This window comes from Mus pahari, chromosome 11 (genome assembly GCF_900095145.1).
Source record: "Mus pahari chromosome 11, PAHARI_EIJ_v1.1, whole genome shotgun sequence".
In the NCBI taxonomy this organism is placed as follows: Eukaryota; Metazoa; Chordata; class Mammalia; order Rodentia; family Muridae; genus Mus; species Mus pahari.
The window spans coordinates 5,896,349-5,920,911 of record NC_034600.1 but is presented as its reverse complement, the minus strand read 5'-3'; the positions used below and the strand labels follow the sequence as shown (position 1 = coordinate 5,920,911).

At 46.0% G+C, this 24,563-nt stretch overlaps 1 protein-coding gene across 2 annotated transcripts in view; it reads right to left on the bottom strand.

The window, feature by feature from the left end:
• The window catches only part of LOC110329128 (probable palmitoyltransferase ZDHHC11), a 28,221-nt gene extending 5,542 nt beyond the window's left edge, over nt 1-22,679 (bottom strand). Inside the window, exons 1-8 of one of the 2 annotated variants that reach the window (XR_002380907.2) lie at nt 22,589-22,679; nt 20,969-21,190; nt 12,811-12,989; nt 11,971-12,072; nt 9,396-9,520; nt 7,034-7,189; nt 3,470-3,637; nt 1,545-1,585 (exon numbers count right to left, since the gene is read on the bottom strand). Coding sequence is in view for 1 of the 2 variants with exons in the window: in XM_021208698.2 (XP_021064357.1) it covers nt 1,545-1,585; nt 3,525-3,637; nt 7,034-7,189; nt 9,396-9,520; nt 11,971-12,072; nt 12,811-12,989; nt 20,969-21,190 (938 nt within the window). In the remaining variant the exon portion in view is untranslated. The remainder of the gene's footprint in view (nt 1-1,544; nt 1,586-3,469; nt 3,638-7,033; nt 7,190-9,395; nt 9,521-11,970; nt 12,073-12,810; nt 12,990-20,968; nt 21,191-22,588) is intronic. The other variant, XM_021208698.2, reaches the window with a different exon arrangement.
• Nucleotides 22,680-24,563: the final 1,884 nt, after the last annotated feature.

Genomic DNA, 24,563 nt, shown 5'->3' with positions numbered 1-24,563 from the left:
GAGCCTAGTAATGCTCTCTGACTCATGACGTGGAGACAGGGACATTGACAAAGTCCATCACCAGTCTGTGTGTGCCTTCTGGGCCTCCCGAGAGACCTGATTCTCTCCTCTACCAGACAGAAGTGAAGAGTCTTCTCCTCTATTTCCTGTTTTGTCCTTAACTCTGGGCTATCACCTCATGGAGAGGCCATAACTTTCCCCTCAGAAGAATAGCCTCCTGGGCTTATGACAGAGCTCCACCCTCATCCCAAGGCTTGGCCATCAGAGAAGCAACTAGAGAAGTCTCAATGCTGATCTAGCACAGCCCTGTCCAGGGCACTGACTTGAGAACAGACCTCGCTGACCTAGAACAGAGTAACGATTTCTAGCCTTCTCAGCAGACCCCTGTATCACCTGCTATGTCTTGGCTGTGGGACGACGACTGAGGGCTGGATATGGGGTATGCATATGTGTGTCTGTCTAAGGAGGCTCGAGTGAATGTCTAATTTTTTTCTTTAATTTGTATTAACTGGCCCTAGAGGTGACAGAACTGAGAGGGTCAACTGTAACACCCACAAACCCGAAAGACTTTGTGTGTTAACTGCTTAAAATACACATCTCCGCATGTGATGCAGGGAGAAAGCAGCAGAAAGCCAAGGTGGGATGTTCTGTTACTCTGTGTAACCATGTCTCTGCTACGAATTTTCTTGGCTATATAAAAACATGAGAACAGAGTACACTATAAAACAGGAGTCTCCCCTCTGTGTTGAGGCCGACTTCTGTCTTACAGTTCTGGTGGCATGTACCTTGCTCTTAGGCAGAGATGTCTCTTGTGAGCATTCTTACTCAATACCTCCTTGTCTCGAGAATGAATTCGGTGACAAAATCTGGCTCTTAGGATTTTATAATCTAAGCCAGGCACTGCTAGAGGGTGATAGGTACACAGCTTCCCACGTGGCTATACATGGATGCAGCTTAGAGGGTAAAGCGCTTGCCCTGCAAACGTGAGAGTATGAATGTCATCCCTAGCACACAAGTAAAAAGCCAGATGTGGTAACACGTGCTTGTAATCCCAGGACTGGGAAAGTAGAGACAGAAGGATCCCTGGAGTTCCCGGGCCTGCAAATCTAGCCAGGTCAGCAAGCACCTGGTGGGCTGTGGGTGGGGAAGAAAGAGAGAGACAGACAGAGATAGAAATAGAGATAATGGATCTCAGAAAATCAAATGGAAAGCAATCAAGGAAGATATCAATCAATCTCTGGCCTCCATACACATGTGCATACAAATACACATGAACACACACACACACACACACACACACACACAGCAGTCTTATTTTATGCTTGCCAATGATAGTACAGCTGTGAAGGAAACTTTTCAGTTTGTACAGCCACATAACCTGCTATGAATGTCAGTAAGCTGAGGGAAACAGCTGTGTTTTATACTATGCCATTCTGTCATTTGAAACATCACACCACAGATTAACTATTTTCTGAAGCCGTTTGGGCTAAGAAGAGCCTATAACCGTTGTTCAGATAAAATACTACCAGGAGGCCGCCACTCACCTGGGTGGGGACTCAGGCCAGGTCGAGTTGTTACTCCTTTCCTGTGGAGCAAAGGAAAGTGCACAGCTGAGAGAAGAAGCTACGTATGGCTATGGAGGACTTCCTGCCTGCCCTTCACGATGAGAGCCCACTTTCAGTTTTGAGAGACAGCTCCTGGGAAGGACATCATTTGGGGCACAGTGTCCTTCCTCAGAGAGCACACTTCCTCACAAACATCTTTGTATACACATGTGTTTTCCTTTCTCCATGGCTGGGTGGGAGAGGGCCTGACAGCTGGCTGGGCAGTACTTTTTATGCAGCTTTCTAAGGACTGCTCTCACACTGGTGAATTTATATTTCCATTTCACCTTCTGCTCCTTGGGGGGAGCCTTCTGGCCCCTCTGCTTTGTCACTGACATGGTTCTGTCAGACATTTTGATGGAGGTTAGCTGGTGAGTGTGTGTATCTTATCATGGTCTTATCAAATGTCGACCATCCTCCACAGGCTTCCTTGACATTCACATTCTCCTTAGTGAAGGATCTGATCAGATTCAGGTCCACTTCGTTAGAAAGTCGTTAGTATTTTTGGTACAAGTGTGTGGCTTAGAAACACCTTGACAATGGCTTGTATTTCATTTCCTTAATGACAGTTTTTGGAAATAAAACTTTATGTTTCATAAATTACATTGTCTCATGTAGACATTTATCTCACTGTTATATTGGTGGAAATTACTGATTTTTCAGTCACAAGATTTTTTTCTCTCTAAAAATGTTATAATTTAGCTCTCAAACTTAGACCTGTGGTTGACTTTGGGTGTTTTGCCAGCGTGAAGAACTCAAAATGGTTTTCAGCCTTGGCTATATTCAGCTCAGGGCCAGCCAGGGAAGCCATCTTTCCAGTTTACATTGACATCTTTGTTTAACACAAGCTGAACAGAAATGAAAGGTGTAATTCTGGGCCTTTATTCCATTTATCTGGTACAAGGCTTTTGTAAAGATGCTAAGCTACTAGTTTACACAATTTTTAAGAATTATGTTGCCTATAAACAAACAGTTTCCTGTTGTTCACAGTATACCTTAAGCTATCATTGCACTGGCTTTAGTATGAAGTCAAAGGTGGTGAGAGTGGGTGTCCTCATCTGTTCCCAGCTCAAGGTGGAAGGTCACTCTTTCATCATGAAAGTGTCAGAACAAAGAGATCTTCACGGTTTCATCTTATTCTTGGGTTGTGGGTATTTTCTTTTTAATCAGAAGTACATAATATACTTCATACACTAGTCACACCACACACATCATATACTATACACCAAACACTACACACCACATAGAAACATCACACAAACACACCAGTACCTCATATGCCATACACATGCACATACACACGCATACATACATCACAGACCACATAGACACATCACACACGCACAGACCTAGCACACAAACTCACCATACACACACTTCCTACACAGGCATACCCCATACCATATACATCACACACCACACAAACACCACTCATAGATACATACCACACAGATGCATCACATACCACATACAACCTATAGACAAAACACATACCACATAATGCACCATATGCCACCTAAACACTACACATTACACAGAAACATCACACACCACAAAGATATATAACATACCATATAGTATATCACATATTATACACATAACATATATATATTATTGCCATATATAGATACACATATTATACATTGACACAGCTCTACTACACTTACATCATGCATCATCTTCATTACATACCACAGAAACACCATACATGAAAACACTGTACATATACATGTACACATTATACACTATGCAACAGACACACTAAGTACTACATGTATACAGACCACACTACACCACACACTCCCAATGAGTCTCAAGACAGAATCAACAGTGATATCAGTGCAAATCTGGAAGGTCTAGGGTACCTCCACACATTGGCCTCAGCCCTTCCATGACCATGGCACGGAGGGACAGGCACACCTGGGGAAGGTTCCCCTTCTTCTGTAGAGGTAGCTCTTTTTTCTCTGCTGCACGTGAACTCTTCTGGAATCGGGTCTTCAACATATAGTCAAATGTGCTCATATTCTTAGTAACTACAAAGGAGAGGGCAGGAAAGGACAAGGTCACTCAGCAGCCACGCAAAATATCACACAGAATCTCATGTGCAATATGCAGTCCACCTTGCCAGGGAATGACTGTCCTGCTTTGCATGTCCCAAGAACAGGAGGAAGACCAGGTATGTCAGGCCAGACCAGCAATGTTCTGCAAATTTTATGTGAGACAGAACCTAACTGTTCCCTATTGCCCAAGACAAAGCATCGAATTTAGCATAGAGATGTGGTGTCCCAGAGGAGTTGGACTATGGGACCTCTCATAAGTCCCCTGTTTTCTGCATCATGACTACTCCAGAACCTCCTGGGATGGCTCTAAGGGGGCAGGCTCAGGAAAGATTACTTTGTCCAAGGATTATGGAAGCCTATCATCTACTTAGGGGCAACAGAAGTCCTGCTGGTAGAAATAATGGACCTCTGAGCTGACCCTGAAGTCTATTTACCCTATACCTGCTTCCCCTGACCTGGGCAGTCACTTCACCCTAGGCATTCTTACTCAGAGAACTCGGGGCTACCAACAAATATGAAGCATGGCAAGCAACCTCGGCACAGGCTGGGACTTTGGCAACCACACCCAGAAGAAGCAATGTGGGTTACTTCAAGAAGATCGGATTTTTTTTTTTTAAGAAAAGAGTTGTAAGTGCCTATCTCAGCTCCACATATCCAGGGAGGGGGGTCTGACTTTTCAAAACCAACTTACACGGAGGCAGGTGGTTTGCAAGTATTCTGAGGCACTACAGGGTCACCCAATCGCCCAATCTGTAACTCAAGTGGCAGATGGAGTGAGCCACCTCATCCCCCAAAGATTCTACAGATTTTGGCTTTAGGCTATTAAGAGTGATGAATCTCCCTAGGCCCACCCAGCTGTGATCCAGTCTTAGCTCCCAGCACCTAAGTCAGAGTAAGCCTGTGGGCCTCCACTTCCTTACATTTTTACTAAAACATTACTACTTCCCAGGGAAGGAAGCCAGCTGATGAGCATGTCCAAGGATGAGTAGCATCCCTATATGTCCTTTAGGTACCAACAGCTAGCTCTGGCAATGTATAAATTATGCCTTTTCTCCACTGAATTCAACACATTATTCCTCACCCAGCATAACCACACTCTCTCTCATCCCTCCATTGAAGGAGCTTCAGCTTCCCACACTTACAGGGCATTGGGCCCTCAAATCTCCAGTTCATCTTCAAAGTGGTGCCTGATAGAGGGCCATCCACGTGGGTGCTTGTAGCTTGAGATCAGTCCTTAGTGTAGGCTAGATCTACAGACTAAAGCTTTCAGTGAGCCTTATCCATGGCCAGGGTATTCTGCTGTCCTGCTCCTTCCATGAAGTCAGTCACTGTTGTGAGACACTTTGCAGTTCATCAGGATGGATCAGAGTGGTAGATCAGTGGCTCAGAGAAGCTACATCTGCCAGTCATCTTTCAGAGAATTTAGAAGAAGAATCTTATGGTGGTAGTGTGGTCACTGAATCCCAGTGTGAGTGCCATGAAGAGGACTGGGCTGAGCTGTGTTTACCTTGGCCCTACAGTGATGAGTGAGAGCTATAGTTTGGGGCAGGCTTACTAATATAACAATAACCAGCATGTCCCGGAAATACTTAGTGTCTAAACTCAACATGTTCAGCCTGACTCCAGTTCTTCCCTCTCAGAGGAACACTTTCTAGTCTCCTCATACTGAACAACCCTATCCTTAGTCTCACACCAGTACCAGTTGCCACTGGTTATAATTTGTCCTGTTCTCACTTGTCCCTATGAACCTATCTCGAGTGTCATTAGGAACAGTGGTGGCAGCAGCTGACTTGGTCTCCAGGGTATGTTACAGCAGATGTGGTATCACCCACAGTACACTTGGGCATGTCTCAGTAAAGTGCTGTCCACACAATGTGCCTCAATGCCATTGACCACTCTCTACCATTCTGGTAGTTGATGACTCCAAACTTCATCCACAGACACAAAACTGTCCCTCTCTTACTTTGGGCTGATCCATGGTAGGCACAAAGTCCTTGCTATGAAGTGGAAAGGGAAAGTGGCTAACACCAAATTTGTGTTCCTGGTCAGTGTGGACCCATAATCTTCAAGACCTATGGGATGTAGGTTCTGTAGGGAGACCTGACATGACACCAGCTACTGAACCTAACTCTGAAAGAGAGGGAGGGACATCTAGATAAAGGAAATGTGTTCTACATAAGGTCAGGTGCTAGGAAAGATGGCATTTCTGATAAATCTGAAAGCATTTAGACATGAGAAATTTTTCCAGGTGCATTTAGAAATAATGTGTTTTTTAAATTCCTTTTTATAAAAGTAGTGGAGAGCTTTGAAAGTAACCCCAAAATACATCATTCTGAGTGTTTAAGTCACAGGGAATATGAGATATTCTCCTAGCCTTGTTATTTTAAAAAATAGCATACGGTGTTCCGTTGAAACATATAGGTTCAGCTAAAGTAAGTTTAATGCTTGGTTCTCTCCCACTCTACAAATACATCCAAACACATATATACAAACACATTCCTATATACAACCTAAAAATATAACTTCAAATTAAAGCAACAATCCTCGGGTCTTCACTATACTTGGAAAAGGAGGAAGAGAGAGAAGAAGGAGAGAGAAGAAGAAAGGAGGAGGGGGAGGAGGAGGAAGATGAGGAATATAAGTCTCAAGTCATCAACAATGCTGAAGTCATGAGTGTGTGTTAAGCATACTTGTAGGTAAGAAGCATACTCTAGGTTTATCGTCATGCTGCTGGTAAGGACCATTGGTCATAAATTGGATCTTTCCTTGGGAGAAGGGTAACACTCTGCTAGGCAGAGTGTTATTATACCCTGGGCAGGGTCTGTACCACCATTAAGGTTTGGATAAGTGAAGCTGGAGGAAACCTGAACTGCAGGAGTAGACAGGCCTACCATTGCAAGAGACCAAAGAAGTTTCCCTACAGCAAAAACCATATGTACAGAAGAGGTGGCTCTAACTCAACACTTTCCTAGGGAGATGGTCATAATAGCATAAAAGTTGTCTGACACATATTTGTGGATATAGAGTCTCCTCTTTGGCTCTATTTGGATGAGGGAAACCAGTCCTTTGAGCTTAAGTTTCAGTGTTGTAATTTCTGCTTGTTGCTTTCCTAAATCCTCCAGCTCCTGGTGTCCTATTCTTGCATAACAGTCCTATTTCCTTATCTCTGTGTATTTTAGTGTCTCCTGTGCTTTCTGTGGGCTTCTGAACATGAGTTCAGTTCCTTGCTGGACTTGCTGGACTTCTTTTGGTATCTCTTTCCTGTAGTCTGTCCTTTTTTTCTATGAACTCACTTCTGGCAAGGCTTCCCAAGGCACTGTCTCTCTCAAGACAGATGAACTAAACTGGCAAGACTAGAGTGGTACATACTCAGGTATAAGTGGAAGATGAACAGGTGCCCAAGCAGCACAAAGCTGGCAATAGCTAGCAGCAGTACCATCAACGCGATGGAAAGGACCACGGGGGTCTTCACAGGCACAGGCCATAGTGAGAGGAACAGCAGCCATGTGTTCTCAGAGATGATCTCTATGAAGACAGAGAGACATGTCCATCCAGCATCTATCCAAACTGCAGCACCTGTGGTCAGGTAAGCAGAGGGGTAGCACTTGCTAGGGTGAGTGAGGACAGCCAACCAAGGGATGGGTTTTGCCCTGTTCTATGGGCCCACTGGCTGTGGCTAGCACTATGGTTCCCACTTTATGAATTCAAGACGAGACGTTCCTGAATACTGGAATGCAGAGCCAGCCCCTCTCCTCACCCTCCCCAAAGCCTTGACATTTATTTCAGATCAATCACTTTACAGACATCAGTGAAGACCGAGCCCTCTCGGTGCATTTCTTGAACACTATTCACCATGGACCTCAAGATTAAGACTATGGATATGGGATTTCCAAGGCTGTGTGGCAGAACTGTGGAGGACCAGACCCAAGCCCAAGCATGTTGACCCATATCACATTCTAGAATGATGCTAAGCTCTTTCTAGAATGAACTCTTATGTGTGCAATCTGAAAACAGAATACTCTATGCTGCCTTGTGGTCTGGGCCACCAGATACCAACTCACAGGTGTCCCTTACTCAGTGATGGCACGGCGAACTCAAGCCCACAAGATGCTGAGCTCAGGCCACGGACTCTGTAGGGTCGTGGAATGGCAAGTCAGGAAGTGTTCTCCACTCATACTCAAAGAATCACAAGTCTATTCCTAGGAGAGATGTGCTCTACTTCTCTGCACTACATCTGATATCATGGTCAGTGGTCCATCTGGGTCACCATACTCTGATTTTTTCTATTCCCTTCCTTTTTCTTTCCTTTCCCTTTCTCTACTTGCTCAGCATGGCAATTGTTTAGGGAAATGTAATGACATTATTAACGAAGGGGCCGTTTTTGTGGTTTCCAGAGCATGCTAAGGAGTACCAAGAAATCCTAAGTGGTTACAGGGAATACCGAAGCTGAGGTCCTTCCATATAGATCTCACAAAGCTCTTTCTTAAAAGAACATTCTGTCATGGTGGCTCCAGAGATGCCCCAAAACAAGTGGCACACAGGTCCTAACCTCTCCTGTAGCAGGACTTGGGTAGATGCCAATGGTACTTGGAGCAGAGGTGGGGTGGCACCCTTCTGTCCCATAGGATAACCAACAAAGGAACATCCTGCGGGAAGCCAGGTAATTCGCCATTACAAGATGGCGCCGACTTCCTGCATGCTTACTTGATAAACAAGCAATGTGCGCATGTGCATTCGGGTATCCACTGAGTCACTGCTCGCCCCGGAGCATGTTAATGAGGTTCTGATGGCATATCCAATCAGGAGGCTCCACGCCTATCCTAAGCATATATAAGCAGCACCAGTTTTTGGGCTCAGGGTCTTTCGCCTCAGCAATCAAGCTCTCCCAATAAATGTGTGCAGAAGAATCCTGTTGTGCGGCATCATTCCTGCTGGCAGGAGGGTTGCCAACAACATCCCACTTGTGTCACCTGTGTCAGTATCTTGGGGCTGTTGTAACAAGTGATCGTAAGCTGGTGGCACTTAGGCTATACAGTAACCCTCTCATTTCTGTAAGCTACAAGCCTGAAATCAGAGGATGGCCCTTCTATCCTCTTCCTGCTCTGAGTGCTCCTGGGCTTGTGGTCATATTGCCCAACCTATGAGTCCTACCTCCATAGGTCCTTTGCAAGTCTGTATTTTCTCTTGTTTCTCCTGAAGACATTGACATTGGATTTGGGAACATGAGGAGCCTAGGATGAACTTCTTAGCTCAAAATCCCTAGACATATCCACAGAGACACGTTTTTCAAATAATGTGCCATCTCATGTCTAGATCAGGACTTGGGCACATTTTGGAGGCCATGTTCAACCCAATCCCTTTCTTTCTTGCTTGTTTCAGAAATTTATGTCATGGGCTTGGACTTCTGGACCTATGTACTCATAGAATCACTGAGCTTCCCCTCAGAATGTATGGCTAGACATATAAATAACCCCACTCTCAACTGTTCCTGTCTACAAGTAGTTGTCTCCTACAAGATAGGCACGTGCCTTCTCCACACAGCACTGCTAAATAGTTCACTGTCTAGGTGTTCAAGACTGACTGAAGGGTCAAGATATACCTTGCTCTAATCCTTGCTCTCAGGTCAACTGGAGAGTGAGGGAATACAGATGGGTTGAGGTGAGGCCTGGAAGCCTACATGCTCAGCACATGGGAACCAGGCAGTAGCAGTCCCTGAGCATCAGAAGGGTACCTTTATATAGAGGATCCGTGCGAAGCTCATCAGGGTTCACAAAGTACTGGATGCAGATATAACACAAGATAATCATCACACCAAGAATCCCAACTGCAGCTGAGGCCACAGAGCAGAAGAAGAACCTGCATGAGAGAATACTGCTCAGAGATGAGCAAGTGGGAGGTTAGGACAGACTAACACCCCCGGCTGAGTACATAAGATCAATACACAGGCCTGGTGTGGTAATATGGAAGCACAGAACCCAAAGTCTATTGGTGTCTTCTCCACCCTCACTCCTTGTGTTCTTTCTACCATGTCTTTCACATACTCTAGGTAGATTCTGGCTCGTGGTTGTATTGCTCCATGTTTCCCATAGCCTTATACCTGACCCCTCATGTCCTTCCAGCCAAGAATGCCATTTCCATCCAATAGGAAAAGTTAATCCCCAAGATGGCAGACTAACACCTAGGTAAACAGAACATCTTCCAGCAAGCATGCTCTAATCATGGATACTCAGAAATCACAGCCTTTCTTGTTTTCTTGTTGTCTTTGGTTTTGTTCTTGTTCTTGTTGATTCTGTTCCTCCTCCTCCTCTTCTTCTACTTTTTTCTTCATCTTTTTATTCTCTTTCTTCTTGTTATCCTTCTTATTCTCCTTGTTCCTCCTCCTCTTATTCTCTTTCTCCACCTCCTCATTGCTATTCTTCCTCTTCTCCCTCTTCTTGTTCTCCCTCTTCTTGTTCTCCCTTTTTTCTTGTTCTTCTTCCTCCTTTTCTTTCCTCCTCTTCCCTCATCCTCCTCTACCTACTTCCTTCACTGCCTTCCCATGCACTGTGTTGAGCTTCTCCAGACTTTGTTGTACCCATTCTGCAATATCCATATGGCTTCCTGTTTATTAGGACTGTGAGATGGACTCCTATTCAATTCTGGGACCAAATTATATCAAAATGCCATTGAAGGGCAAGAGAGATGGCCCAGTGGTTAAGAACACTGACTGCTCTTCCAGAGGACCAGGGTTCAATTCCCAGTATGTACATAGTGGTTCACAACTGTCTGTAACTCCAGTTCCAGGAGGATACGATGCCTTCTTCTAACCTCTGAGAGTAAGAGGTGCCCAGACATACATGCAGACAAAACATCCTCATATAGGGACTGGGAATAAAAATGTTTAAAACTGGGCAGTGGTGGTGCATGCCTTTAAACCCAGCAATAGGGAGGCAGAGGCAGGCGGATTTCTGAGTTCAAGGCCAGCCTGGTCTACAGAGTGAGTTCCAGGACAGCCAGGGCTACACAGAGAAACCCTGTCTCAAAAAAAAAAAACAACAACAACAACAACAACAACAAAAAAAAACGGACAAATAAATAAATAAATAAATAGATGTTTTTAAATGCCATTGACTCCACTCGTGCTTTCTTGGGCTTTGGAGAATGAGGGGACAGAAAGTGAAGATGGCAAGAACCAGTGCTAACTAGTGAGAAAGGGTGGTACCTATATCACCCTCTGCTCTTCCCTTGACCCCAATTTTGGCACACAAAGGCCATGTCTCAATGCCACAGCAAGTGTGCTTTCTTCTGCCTTCTCCCTACTCATAGGCAGACCACACCTCATCTAATCCAATTTGCCTTCCCAGAAACTGCTTGGTTAGCCAAAAAAAAAAAAAAAACCAAAAAACTCATGATTCTCTGTGACCAGGCAGTATGAAGCTCTCAAAGGGACAGTGGGAAAGATTCTCCTGGCTAATCCGGTCACTGTCAGAACCATGGAGATCATTTGAAGGCCACACTGAGATGCTTAGTAACAGTAGTTCCCTGGATGAACATCATAGTCCAGTGTGCTGTCAGGGTAGGGGAAAGAATGGCTTGGTGTAAGGGGCTACAATAGCCTGTTCATCTTCAGGACTCACAGGGCTGATGGACAGCCTAGGCCAGTGGTTCTCAAGTGTGAGTCAAAACTCCTTTGGCAAACCTCTATCTCCAAAAATATTTACATTACTATTCATAACAGTAGCAAAATTACAGTTATGAAGTAACAACTAAAATAATTTTATGGTTGGGGGTCACCACAGCATGAAGAACTGTATTAAAGGGTCATAGCATTAGGAAGGTTGAGAACCACTGATCTGTGCCCTGACCTGATGCCCAGTAGCTCTCTGGATTCTGCATTCATGGGCAGGGTGATGCCTTAAGATGGGCTAGATGCTTAGTGCTGTGCTCATGGGTCTAGCCACTGTTCTTCAATTGATGGCCATGACATTGAGAAGGTAGATAGTCTTGAAGTAAGTTTAGGAGGCTAGGCCAGGCTTTGACCTACTGTTCATGATGAGCACTCTATTTATGGACTTTGTGAGTGTGAACTTGACCCACATGTTTAGGAACAGCCCCAAACCCATACAAACACACATCAAACCCAGCAGCACAAGCACTAAGCTCTGCCATCGCTGGAAACAGAGATACGGCCCAAAGGTCATCCTTTCCCTGTGCTGTTCCCCAGAGTCTATGGCTCCCTCCACTCCATCACGTGTCACCTATTCCTAGGAATCCCAGGCCACAGATCCCTCCCCTAGGTCACAGCCTTGACCCTGAGAGTGCCTCACCAGTAGTTTTTCCTGCCCACGCAGTTGTTCAGCCATTTGCAGTGGTGGTCAAAGCCAGAGATACATTTGTTGCAGGCGCTGCAATGTTTGGCTTTTTTGCTCCTGGAAGAGAAATTGGGAGAAACAGCTCGTTAGCCCCAAATGCACCATGGGAACTATGTGTCTACCATGAAATGGTGGGAATGGCCTCCATCTGAAGACAGTGGGGAACTGGAATTCTGTAGAAAAGACAAGGCCATCTTGGGCAGAGAGATGAGCCTGTGCCCATGGGCATTACTCCTGGAAGGTGAACCCAGGACTTCCCTGTAAGTAGGCTTGTTTGCTAGATGGGAGCCTGGAAGTTCTATCTAGGAATTGAAGGCTGGTAGTTCACCCAGTGTCTACAGTGCCTCCCTGTAGACAAGTCAGTGTGCTATCCTGCTCAGGTTCTGGGGACTTTGGACCTCATCAGGCATCAGTTGAAATTGCCTTCTGTCCTCCCCAACTGGAAATGTGAGGTTTATCAGAAAAACCACAAGTAGCATGCTTGCCCACCACCACTACCACCACCACCACCACCAAGAAGGGCCTGTGTGTAAAATATGACCTGAGAAAGACAACACTGGGCCTCAGACTGCAGCTCTTCACACCAAGGGAGAGAGGTATTGGGAACTGGGAGGCAGGACTGTCAGCCTATAGGGTAGGGCAGTAGAGTGAGGCCTGCTAGGAGGCTATGAGCACATGACTGAGCCCTCCATGGAATGCCACACAAAGCTAGTACCCAGCAACACCAGGCTCATCTGGGCAACTGTGGGGCCATGGGTCAGCAGGACTCTATACCCAAATTCCTACTCCACTCACACGGTAACCTCACACAGGTGGCAATACTGGTTCTGAATCACATGTGCGTGTTTGGACCTGTCGAAGGTCGGCACAGGCTCCATGTAGTCCTTTTTGAGTCGGACATTGGTGTCAGCTGGATCGATGGTAACTGCGATCAAGTGCACGATGAGGTGGAACATGAACACCCCACCCATCACCTGGGCTGTCAAGGAACACATAGCCCTGAACCTGGCTGACATGATGAAAAGTGTCTCTCAGTAGAACAGACAGTGTCAGAGACTAAGGAAAGACCCTGGAACTCCTAGTCATTGATGTCTGCAGCATCCAAGAGCATATCCCATAGAGACACTTACTTTGGAGAACCAGACAAGCCAGCTAACTACTGGCCACAGTGTGCATAAGCCCTGAAATGTCTTATGTGGCCAGTGACAAAGAAAAGCCTTCAAAAAGAGTAGCTAATACCTTGGAATGATAGCTTCAGAGGCCCAAAGTGGTTCACCCGGTGGGGAGTGCTTCCCATATGGGAAAGGTCTAGGATATAAGTAGGACTATACCAGGCCAGACATGCAATATATGTGGGTTCCATTGGCAGTAGAGTTACTGTTGGCCACAACAAATTTATGTTCACCAGAAACATGGTTAGGCAGCAGTTGGAGGGTACTCTCCAACCTCAGCTTGAGTTAGAGCTTCAGGGACCATGAAATTCTCAGGAACCTTTGGGTTTGGCCCATCTAAGTCTACATGACCACAAGAAGAAGGTCTTTGTCCCTCCATTCCTCCTCCTGTCCCTGGGATAATATACAAAAGGAGGTACTGAGTACAGAGGCTCCCCCTCTCTTTCCCTGATTTCTGAACCAGGTGGACCGGCATTTACGACATCTCTAAAGGAAGCCAACAAAGTCCCATGCCCAACAGCCTAAGCTTGTGTCAGCAGGCAGGCTACTTTGTGTCCAGGCAAGAGAAAGGCCATAGGCATATACAAGAGCCTCTGCAGGGATTTTAACAGGACACGGATAGTTAACTCAACAAGAAGCCCCTTTTCCCAGCCCTTCTAAGAGCTCAAGGTTGCTGGCCTGGCTTACAGTGCTGATTTCCAAAGCCATCCTGCACGCTAGGGTTGGATTTTGTGGATGACATGTGTTGGGGGGAACCCTAATGAAGGTCCCAAAAGAATCAGTGATGTAGGATAAGCCTGCCAGAGGCCTGTATGCTGACCCAAACCCTGGTGCAGGCCCTGTCTTGCTCTCTTCATCTTCCAGCATGAATTGGGCAGTATGCAGGATTCTGGACATGGACACAAGACTGAGAAGCAGGTTCAGAGCACAGAGAAATGACTATGAGGAAAACAGAAAGTGTATTCCAGGAGGACCAGAGTAGGAGCTGGTGCAGGGTTGGATGTGTGTGTGGCTTTTACTACCTGACCTATTGCAGACCAGATGGCAGCTATGGTATAGGTCAGTGGGGCTGGGCACAGGGTCACTCACAGCTGTTAATACTATCATGACAAGAGCATGGTCCAGCATCTGTTCCCACTCCTGGAATCTAATTTGAGGACTAATACACTTCCTTCATAGTGATGGTTTAGTAAGGAGCATGTTCAGAACCTGGGACATTGGTGGGTGAGGGTCAAGGACATAGGAAGTCTTATGCTGCCTTGGTTCTGTCTCTTTCCCTGTAACACTAGAACAGACCAGTTCTAATAGAAACCAGTAGGCAGACAGAAAGCCTAAGGAGCAAGTGAGGTAAGGCTGATGCCAACTGCACAGGCCCTCTGTGACTGACTACATCTCATGATACCCTCATATCTTCTCCAAACCACCAGCATTTATACTCACATTGTTGGGGACTCCTGGAACACAGGCCAATTATAGGGAGGTTATGGCTGCAAAGAAGTTCTCAGGGTACAACTAAGCCAGGTTCCCTTCTACCTGAACCTGCCAAACAGACCCTAAAGGACAGCCAGTCCCCAGCTGTCACGTGGAGTACCAGGAGGCCACCCTAAAAGCATTTATCTGTCACCAAAAAAACCTCTGGTAACAAAGGGGACTCAGATCTCAGACACAACCTTCAATCTGTCCCTCATGGAGCTCTCCTACAAAAGACAAAGTTACAGCACATCTTTTATCACATTTTCCTGTGCAAAGCTTGTCCAGGAACACTTTGCCAGCAAACGTTTTACCACTCAGTGATATCCCTGTCACCCATGGGAGTCATGCTGGTGACCTGACTAAACTATATTTTGTCTCAGAAGACCTGGCTGGCCACTCCCTACTACCCACCAAGGTGACATTCCCAAGGAGGAACCCAGAAGAGAAACTTCTTCAGGATCTGCCCCTGTCTTCTCTAGAGCCTTGTCTCAGTGAATAGCTAAATGTGAAAGGAGCAGGGTGAGGCGTCCTCCATAGAGGCCTCCCTCCAACTCCCTCTGGAAGTTTCCATGTGGGAGCCTATGAGAACCACAGCTGGCTGGAACATTCCCTAGCAACAATCTGTGTTTAGTAAACAAACAAAGGAAGGGCGCCAGCTCAGGACACCACCCTCCTCAGCCTCCTCGAACTGGTGACCTCTCCCTTGTCCTGTTTCCGCAGGAAGAGGGGAGGCCCGGGAGGAGTCAACATTCTGGTACTGTCTGGATTCATGATTCCTCCAGGGCAAATTCTGTGGCTGAGCTACAACTGCAGCCTAAGACATGCTGTTTGATGTCCCCCTCCCACTTAGTTCACACTGCCTTGGCACAACCCAGGACTCCAAAAAAGATTTCTAGGCTAAAGGTTTCATATTGCACCGTGGGTCCTGTTGACTAAACTGTGTCTGTTATCTAGCCCTTTGTCAGCAGGGAAGGAGTCCCACTGGCGACAGGACCCTCACAAGCCACCAGCCTGGTGGGCCCTTTCTTATCTGAACCACAAGAAGGATCTTCAGGCTTTTCTCTGGCCTCACTGTTACCTTGGATCCTCTCCACAGAAAGTCCTAGCTCTTCTAACCTAGCCCCTCACTTCGCAGCCCCTCATGGTGCCTAGCAGGTGCCAAATGATGCTGGTGCCCTCTAGTGGCTACAAACTAGTACTAGTTTGAGCATAATGCCAATGCAACCAGGCTCGTCAGTTTCAGAGGTAATAACCTGACCCGAAAAGCCAAGAAAGCTGTAGGGGCTCCAGTGTCTCTGGACAACAGCTGAGACTGAGTTACCAAGTTGGTATAGCAGGGCTCTGGGAAGAAAGGGAGCTGAGGTATTTAGGTGTATGGCAGGAATGGCCCACTGCAGCAAACACAAAAACCACCTGAAAAGATCCAGGGCTAAACAGGGCCAAGTTAGGAATAAAAAGAAGAAAGCAGTGATTATCAGGCAGTATGTGTCTCCTTAACATATCCACCTCCTGACACCATTGTTGGCAGACTTCATTTGCAACAGAGTCATCACAAACCAGGTAAATGAGGCCACTGGGAACAATCTCATCCAGACCTTTAAAAAATGGCCACTGTAGACCAACAAGGTGATTCAGCAGCTCAGAGAGATTTCTGTGGAAGTCTGACAGCCTGGATCCTGTGGAAGAGAAAGAGAACTGACTCCTGAAAGTTGTCCTCTACAGGGATGGGGTAGAGGGCTGTCCCGGATTGTGTTGCCTGCCCGTGGATCCTGCTCTGGGCTGCCTTGTCTGGCTTCAGAGGGATAGGATGTGCTGGGTCCTACAGTGACTTGATGTGCCAGGATGGGTTGGTACCTGGGGTGGGGGTTTCTCCTTCTTGGAGAAAGGGAGGGTTATGGGGAGAGGCTGTGTGAGGGGGGCTGGGAGGAGAGGGGCAGCTGCAATAGGGATGTAAAGTGAATAAATAAATAATAAATTAATGGGAAAAAGAAAAGAAAGTTGTCCTCTGAACTCCACATACATGCTATGGTGAATGGAACACACACACACACACACACACACACACACACACACACACACAATTTTTATGGGAAACACAGTAGACTAAATTCCCATGGCAGAAGATGGGCCAACACCGGAAGAAGACTGCATTCCCAGGCCATGGTAGTACCGGGTGACATAGGACTACCCAGTGTCTTTCAAGAGAATATGGCCCTGGGTCAGTTTCATTTTAGATTGCTACCCCAGAATTAAGAGAAATACATCATCTCTCGCCCAAGACACCTTGGATAGCTCTGTTAGGACAGCCATGTGTCTCGCAGACATTATTCCACAGTACTGATGAAAAGATATGAAAGGAAGGAAGCGAGATGGAAGGAGCAGGGAGGAAAGCCCTCCTTTATAGGCATAGATGGACAAATTTGGAAGAATGGCAGATCTAGAGATTTAGCACTGACTGTAGCTAGGCTCCCACAAGGTTCTACACCCTAATAGCAGTGGGCTGTGTTAACACCTGTATCATACTCTTGCTGAAACTTCCTGGTCAACCTGACAGGCCACAGGCTATCTAACATCCCAGAAATGCTACAGCCAAGCTCAGACTGGCAATTGCCATGCTCCAGTGAGGAGACAGAGAGGTTCTATCCCTACATTCAAGACTCAGAGCTCACTAGATTCTGGATTTTTAAAACTTGTATAAGGGGTGTTTGGGAGACATTAGAAATTGCTAAACTATTGCCTGTTTTTTTTAACCTATGTTAAGGCATTTAGTGAGGGTGCCATGCCTGGTGTTGCATAGAAAGAAACAGGGTGTTGAGCTATGGGCTGATGGCTTCAGTATCATCTCTTATCCCTCATCGTGGTTGTAGCCCCAGGAGGCCAATAGCACACATTAAAGAGCACACAGGAACTGATGGCATTGCTTTTCAACTCTGCAATGAGGGCTTGAGGGCTCTTGGTTAGAGGAGACTACCCCAGACAGATGCTACTGGAGGACAGAGGGCCTGGGTGTCAGGACACAATGGAGGCTCAGTAGGCCAACAACAAGGCCTGGAAATTCTGGAGAACAAAGGTTGGTACAGCAGTTTGTGGGCTCCATACTGGGTATAGTGAGATGAGCCACCACTCAGAGTTGGAACTTGTCACCTTGATGAGAAGAGAAGAAGGTTGGTGGAGTGCTGTGCATTTCAATAGCATGACTCAGGTAGCTACACCTTTCTGTCTCCCTCCATTGTGGACATTTGAACTTCCATATGGTTTAGTCTCTCATGGTTTGAATGCCCACTCTATTTTCGTGACTGTATAGAACCTGAGCTTTAGCAAAGACTCCTCTTGGAAGAGGATGCTGCTGGCTATTTGGATCCTGACATGGGGTTGCCAGGGATCTGAAGCTATTCACTGAACCTGTAGTTGATACCTGCAGGCCATCCTCAGCCTGCCTCTCCCAGACAAGACCTGATATTGCAAGATCAATTGAGTAAAAGTGTGTCCAGGGTTCACATGTCTGGGATATATGTGCCTGGGATGTGTGCATATTCAGAGTGCATGTACCAGGGTTGTGAGGGCAGGGGGTTCTTGGTCACAAGTGTGCTTGAAATGTACATATGCCCAGAGCATGTGTATCTGGGATATGTGTATATATGCTTAGAATGTGTATGTACCCAGGTTGTATGCACAGGGTGTAGGAAGTCTTCCCAGGATGTGTGTGTGTGCCTGTGATGTGCACACTGAGATGTATATGTGCTCAGGGTGAATGTACCTGGAATGTAAGTATCATGGATACATGCATGTCCACAATGTGTGTCCCAGGATATGTATTTCCAGGGTTGCACATTGCCAGGATGTCTGTGGGCTCACAGTGTAACTTCCAGAGGCATCTTTGGTTTATCTCTAAAAATAAGTCTCCTATCACTAGCAAGACTACATGAGCAACTGGTGTTGACCTGCTCTGGGAATACAGGCAATGAGGGGCCTTCTTAGTTATGATTTCTATTGCTGTAATAAAAATATCATGACCAAAGCCACTTGGGGAAGAAAGGGTTTATTTCATTGTACATTTCCAGGTAATAGTCCATCACTGAGGGAAGTCAGGGCAGGAACTCCAGCAGGACAGGAACCTAGAGGCAGGAACTGAAGCAGAAGCCATGGAAGAACACGGCTTACTGTCTTGCTTACTATGACTTGTTCAGTTTGCTATCTTATGCCATCCAGGACAACCTGGTCCATGGAAGGCATGGTCCACAGTGAGCTGGGAATCTTCCCTCTTCCAAAATGACTCTAGCTTATGTCAAATTTACAAAACTACCCAGCACAGGCCCCAGACTTTCAGGGAAAATATAGTAGCATAACCCTAAGTATATGTTGAGGAAGCCAATGACCTGCATTTCCACTTAAAGGTGAGAATCCTGATGTTAGTTGAAAGAAGGAATAATAAAAATAAAAGCTGGAAAATTAAAGATAGAATGAGGCCAACAGTTGAGAAAAGTAGTAAACTGTAATGGTGATTCTTTATAAGCCAGGGGGGTGGTGCACACATGCAATTCCAGGATTGAGGCAGGAGGACTGGGTGTTCACAGTAAGCCTGGGTCACATAGAAAGATCCAATTTCAGGTAAAAAGAAAGAGAGTGGGTGAGGAAGGAAGGAAGGAAGGAAGGCAGCCAATGAAGATATGTTACTATATGTCCTGAGTGTAATACACACCTAATTCTAACACTTGAGAGGCTGAGCCTGGAGGACCACTAGTTCATAGCCATATTGGGCTATACAGAAAATCCTGTCCAAAAAAATTGTATCCTTCAGAGATAAAATGAAAAGCATGTGAAATATTGTGAATAATTTTATTCTAAGAAATTTTACATTTTCTTAGACATTCTAAGGAATTTCATGAGAAACATACCTTACTAAAATGAACATAAGATGAAGCAGAAAACCTGAATAACTTTTTGCCTGTTACATTGAATTCATTCTCAAAAGTCTTCCCACAAAGAAGTCTCTAGCACTATGTAGAAAAGAACCAGACACAGCTGAACTGGGAGATATTCTGCTCCAGTTTCTTCAAAGACCTAGAGGTGCCACATTGTGGGAAGCTTCAGGTACCAACTACAAGTTATGGTACAATAAGTGCTCTGGGTTCAATCCCCAGTACTCTCTGTAAAATAATAAAGAGAACTGTGGTACTGGTAATAGGGATATTAGGAAATGAGTGATGGAGTTTGCTGTGTGCATTTCCAGGAAGATAATAGTATAGCTGTTATAAGTGTACGAGCCAGGCCCCAGTATAAACCACAGCACTTATGTGTGATAGTTTCTGACATCTGATGTTTTGTTTTGTTTTGTTTTATAAAGATGCTCCCCTGAACATGCATGTAATAAATGAAAGACTTGCCAGTTCTAACTGCTGTCATGGGTGACTGTGAGATACTACTGCATCCAGTCTCAGCAAAGCTGACCCCCAAGATGTGACAGTATCTGCCCTGGCTCTTTTAACAGTCACTCGGTCCTGTGTCCTGAAAGGTCTCCTTCCTCTACTCACATATGCCTAGTTCTCCTAACTCCTAGGACCTGCAGAATGCCATCTAAAGTAAAATCCTCTATAGAGAGCCTACACCCAGAGTATGTAATGCCACCCAGGCCTCGTCTATGGCTTTTGGATGCAATTTCCTGAGCATAGGTCCACTTTGTGCCAGTGTGGCACTGGTTCTAAGTGGATTCATCCCTAAGGGCCTGGTTTCCCTGATCAGATGCCCACCCTGATATACACTATGCCATAAAGAAGTAGGTATGGATATAGATCTTCCCACTGCCCTGGGGAACCATCTCTAAAGGCCTGTCCAGGAGCAGGGCTCCTGTATACTTTCCATGCTTTAGGAATGGGCTCTATAGGGCTAACCAAGCACACTGGCAGGCTGTGGGTCAGTGACAGCCAACTATATGCTTCTGAAGTCCTTTCTTATTGATTTGGCTACTCTGTGAGTCAACAGAGAAGAGCCTTTCTGTACACTGTAAGAAAGATGTGACTGTAGTCTATACCTGCTTCCCTTTCCTTGGGTCATCACTTCCAGGGTCCCTACTTGTCACTTTATATCTAGCAGACTCTAACATTCACAATAGCAGGAGCACCTTCTATCAGGAAATATGGGGTCATAGGGCTGACTTCAGGGCCACAGGAACTAGTAGTCTAGGCAGAGACAGAGCCCACTGCATAGGCATGATAAGACTCAGGGCCAATTCTCTTGAAGAGTTTCAGAAACCACCCCCCCTTCCAAAAGACACGTAGCCCAGGGGCCCACCCTTCTAGTACAAAGGATACAATATTGGCAGCAAATCTCCAGCTAGATGGCAGAAAGGGGATGAAGATCCCAAAGGTGACAATGGACATGGCCAGGTAGGTAGTCCAGGATATTGCCTGAAAGGAGTGAAGGGGTGGTGACCAGCCATTCACCCTAGGCAGAGGGCGTGGTAGGAACTTCTTCACATTGTTTTCCTGGGCTTCTGGGAGGACCCGGTTCTGGTTGATGCCACAGATGTTCATCTGAGAGACATAAAGGGCACAAAGCTGTCTATTCCTGAGCATAGAAAGAGTGTCTTGCAATACCACGTGTCATTGTCAAGGGGTTATCAGAACCTGGGCCAGAAGCTGATATCTATATGACTAGGGTTTGTTGGAGATCCCTATCATAACAGGTAGGTTTGCAGCTCCCCTGAGTATGTCTAACCCACACCTCTGTGAGCCCATATTTTCATAATAGATCCCTTGGTTAGGTCAGATATGTTAGAGTACCACTTCTCTCCTTGACCCAATTCTGTCCCAAATGTTCAAGTGACAAATATTAGAAAAGACATAAAGAGAACTACACTGAGGTTTTCTTATATAAGAACCCAAATGCATCCATTTTCATAGAACCCTACTTCCCAGTACACTTCCTTCTAGAAAGGTGCTGCTGTAGAGGGAGAGCACTAGAGAGGGGGCTCAGGACAAGGAGAGCATGGTACACTGGTTTCACAGGGAAAGGGACCTTGCAGTGAGCCAACAAGATGAGCCCTCTTCTTCCTCCAGTCCCAAAGTTTAGCTTTAATAGTTGCTGTGTGGGAATATACATATCACACAAAGCTACACACCACACATAGAACATACAGCTCCACAACACACAGAGAACATCACTCCCTGCATCATACATGTGCACCACACAATGCTTAGGTCCCCTGCAATCCTCCTTTTTGCTAGCTGGCATGCTCAAACTATCCCCTCTTCCTGGCTCTGTCCATATTCTGCCTGTGATACCTGTCAACACCCCCTGGCTTGCCTCCCTCGAAGTTACACCCCCACTGTCTGAACTGGAGTTTCTTCATTCATTCATCTCGTAATAGGATAATTGATCCTCTCAAAACTTGAGGACTAAGGATGTGTATGACTCTGGTAAGCTATGAGCTGTGATCTTAGATTCAAGAGTCAGTGGTGCTGGGAGCTTCTAGCATCTGTGACTATTTGTCTCAGGTCTCTTGCTTCTACACTCCTCACTGCAGGTTCAGTGGGGGACCCTGCCATGTCTACAAACACAGCTATAGCTAACACTCCAGAGCTTCTTACATGTTACCCGCAGTCACGGATTCTGTCTTTATATGTGGCCTTAGGTAACTCCCATAATTCTCTTTGAACTGTCCAATGCAGCTGTTATCTATTCATCATGTTCATGATTTCCCATCAGTGCCCTTATTTCTCAGGAGGAGCCTTCCCAGTCTTGAATCTCTCATTGTATGTCTCCATGGAGAGATTCATCAGACAGAAATCTTGCCAGCTCTAAGAAACCAGACAGGTTACATGGTAGCTGGGGTCTCCAATGGTTTGAGTTCTCACCTGTGAGGCTCTCATTCAGGGAGTTATGAGTTGAAACATCATTGCGTTTGGCTAATGTCTGCTCTGCATTCTTACCTCTTTCACCAGGTTGAACAACACAGGTCAGACACTTCTTGCTCAGTGCTGACATGTTAAACAGTAGTAGGGCGTTCCCATGAACAAAGCCGATACGGAACATCTCGAGAAGGAAAGTTCCACAGCTCATAAAGCCACAGCCCCTGCAACCAAGGAGACTACCTACTGCAGGCTGTGGGACATAATAGAGGTGTATGACTAGTGGCTAGCATAGATTGGATGGAAATGGAGCTAGCTGGTTCCCACAGGTGGGGACTCTGAAAGGCAGAGCCCAGTTTCACTACCCACTGAAGAGACTGAATTGGTTTTACATGAGTTTTAACTAGAAAACTATTGCAATCTATTAAATGAAGGGCATAGGCTTGTGTGTGGGCCTCTCTGGTATGCACTGCCAACTTCAACTTCTTTATACTTGATCTCCAAGATTTTTTTTTTTCTGTAGAAGCTGAGATGCACATGCTTCATAGAGAAACATCAAACTCTAAGCCTGACAAACTACCCTGAAGACTGCTCCTCTCTGGTTGCCACAGTCTGGATGGCCCAGTAACACTTCCTGGACTATCTGGACTATAGATGCTGAGTGGTAAGCTGATGAAGCCTCGTTCTCCCCTGAGAATTTCCAAATACAATACTACTGAAGGTTTTTTCCTCAATGTCTCAAATTTTGGCTTAAGTTTAGTTCCTATTTGTGGGCTTCCAAGATGATGTGAATGCTCCCAGAGTGGGCTAGCTGCTGATGCACCCCTGGGACTGAGGTAGGACAGACAGAATACATCTCTTTCCATTCACAGTCCCTATGGTAGCATGCATCACCACTAGAAAGTCACCTGCAGGCAGGATGTTGTGATAGCTGCTCTGTTGCCAGGAGCCCACAAAGTCCAGGATCTACAGTTTGAATCTGCTGTCCAAAGTGTACAGGGAGCATGTGATTAAGAGAGTGAGCATACTGAAGTCACTGGGTAGAGGGGTAAGAGCATGGTAGAGTATGACTGGAGGGAAGGGCAGCCTGAATCTTGGGAGTCAGAATCTCTGCTCTGGACAGTCTCGGACGAGGGGTGTGGATGGGAAGGGTTGGCGGACTCTGGATGGGTGACAGCAAGCCTCCAAGAATGCATCTCCCCTTGCATCATTACTGTATAATTCTCAGTATCCCTCCAGGTATTCATGACATCTCTGTAGGGCTGGACATAAATAGTCTTGGAAAAACTTCCTCATTCTTAATGAAAACTGCTGGCTCCTGCTGAACCCCTTAGTCTTGTCAGTATTCACTAAGGTCTGCAGTAGATGGATCATGTTAGATCAAAAGGCAGTGACAGTGTTGCTTGACTCTTCTTTCCTTCTGATGATCTGGAAACAGTCACCCTGCCTGACTGCACATCTTCACCCGTACATCCCATCTCTAAATAGCCCATGTGCACACTTCATCTGCACACCTCTCACCTGCATATACTTCCCATTCACACACCCTCTTCTGCACATGCACAATGGTACATGCCTTCACCCGTGTGACCCTCACCTGCGCGCACACACACATGCTTATACAAACCTTCACCTGTACACACGCCTCTCGTTTGACCTGTGATATATATATATACATTCCAGTCTGAAAGAGATGCAAAGTGGGTTTCAACTACCTTACATCTTGACCTCACCTCTTCCTTTCCTGAGATGTTGGTAGTTTCCCTGGAGTGAGAAGTGGGTACTGGACAAGCCCATGGGTGACATCCAGACAGTGAGGTTGAAGGTTCAAGACTGTACCTCACCTAATCAGCTGTTGTGTTTCTGGTTTGGCCAGGAAATGTTTGGCCTCCAGGGCCATCCCAGTACCCTGGATTGAACAGTGGCTAAGGCTACAGTGTGTGGTGAGGGGAAGTCACCTAAGTGAGGCTGGCCTCCAAGATATAACAGTGAAAGGCAAATATGAAATCCTACTAAGGTGAGTACCCAGAATTGACAAATCCAGAGGATTAACTGG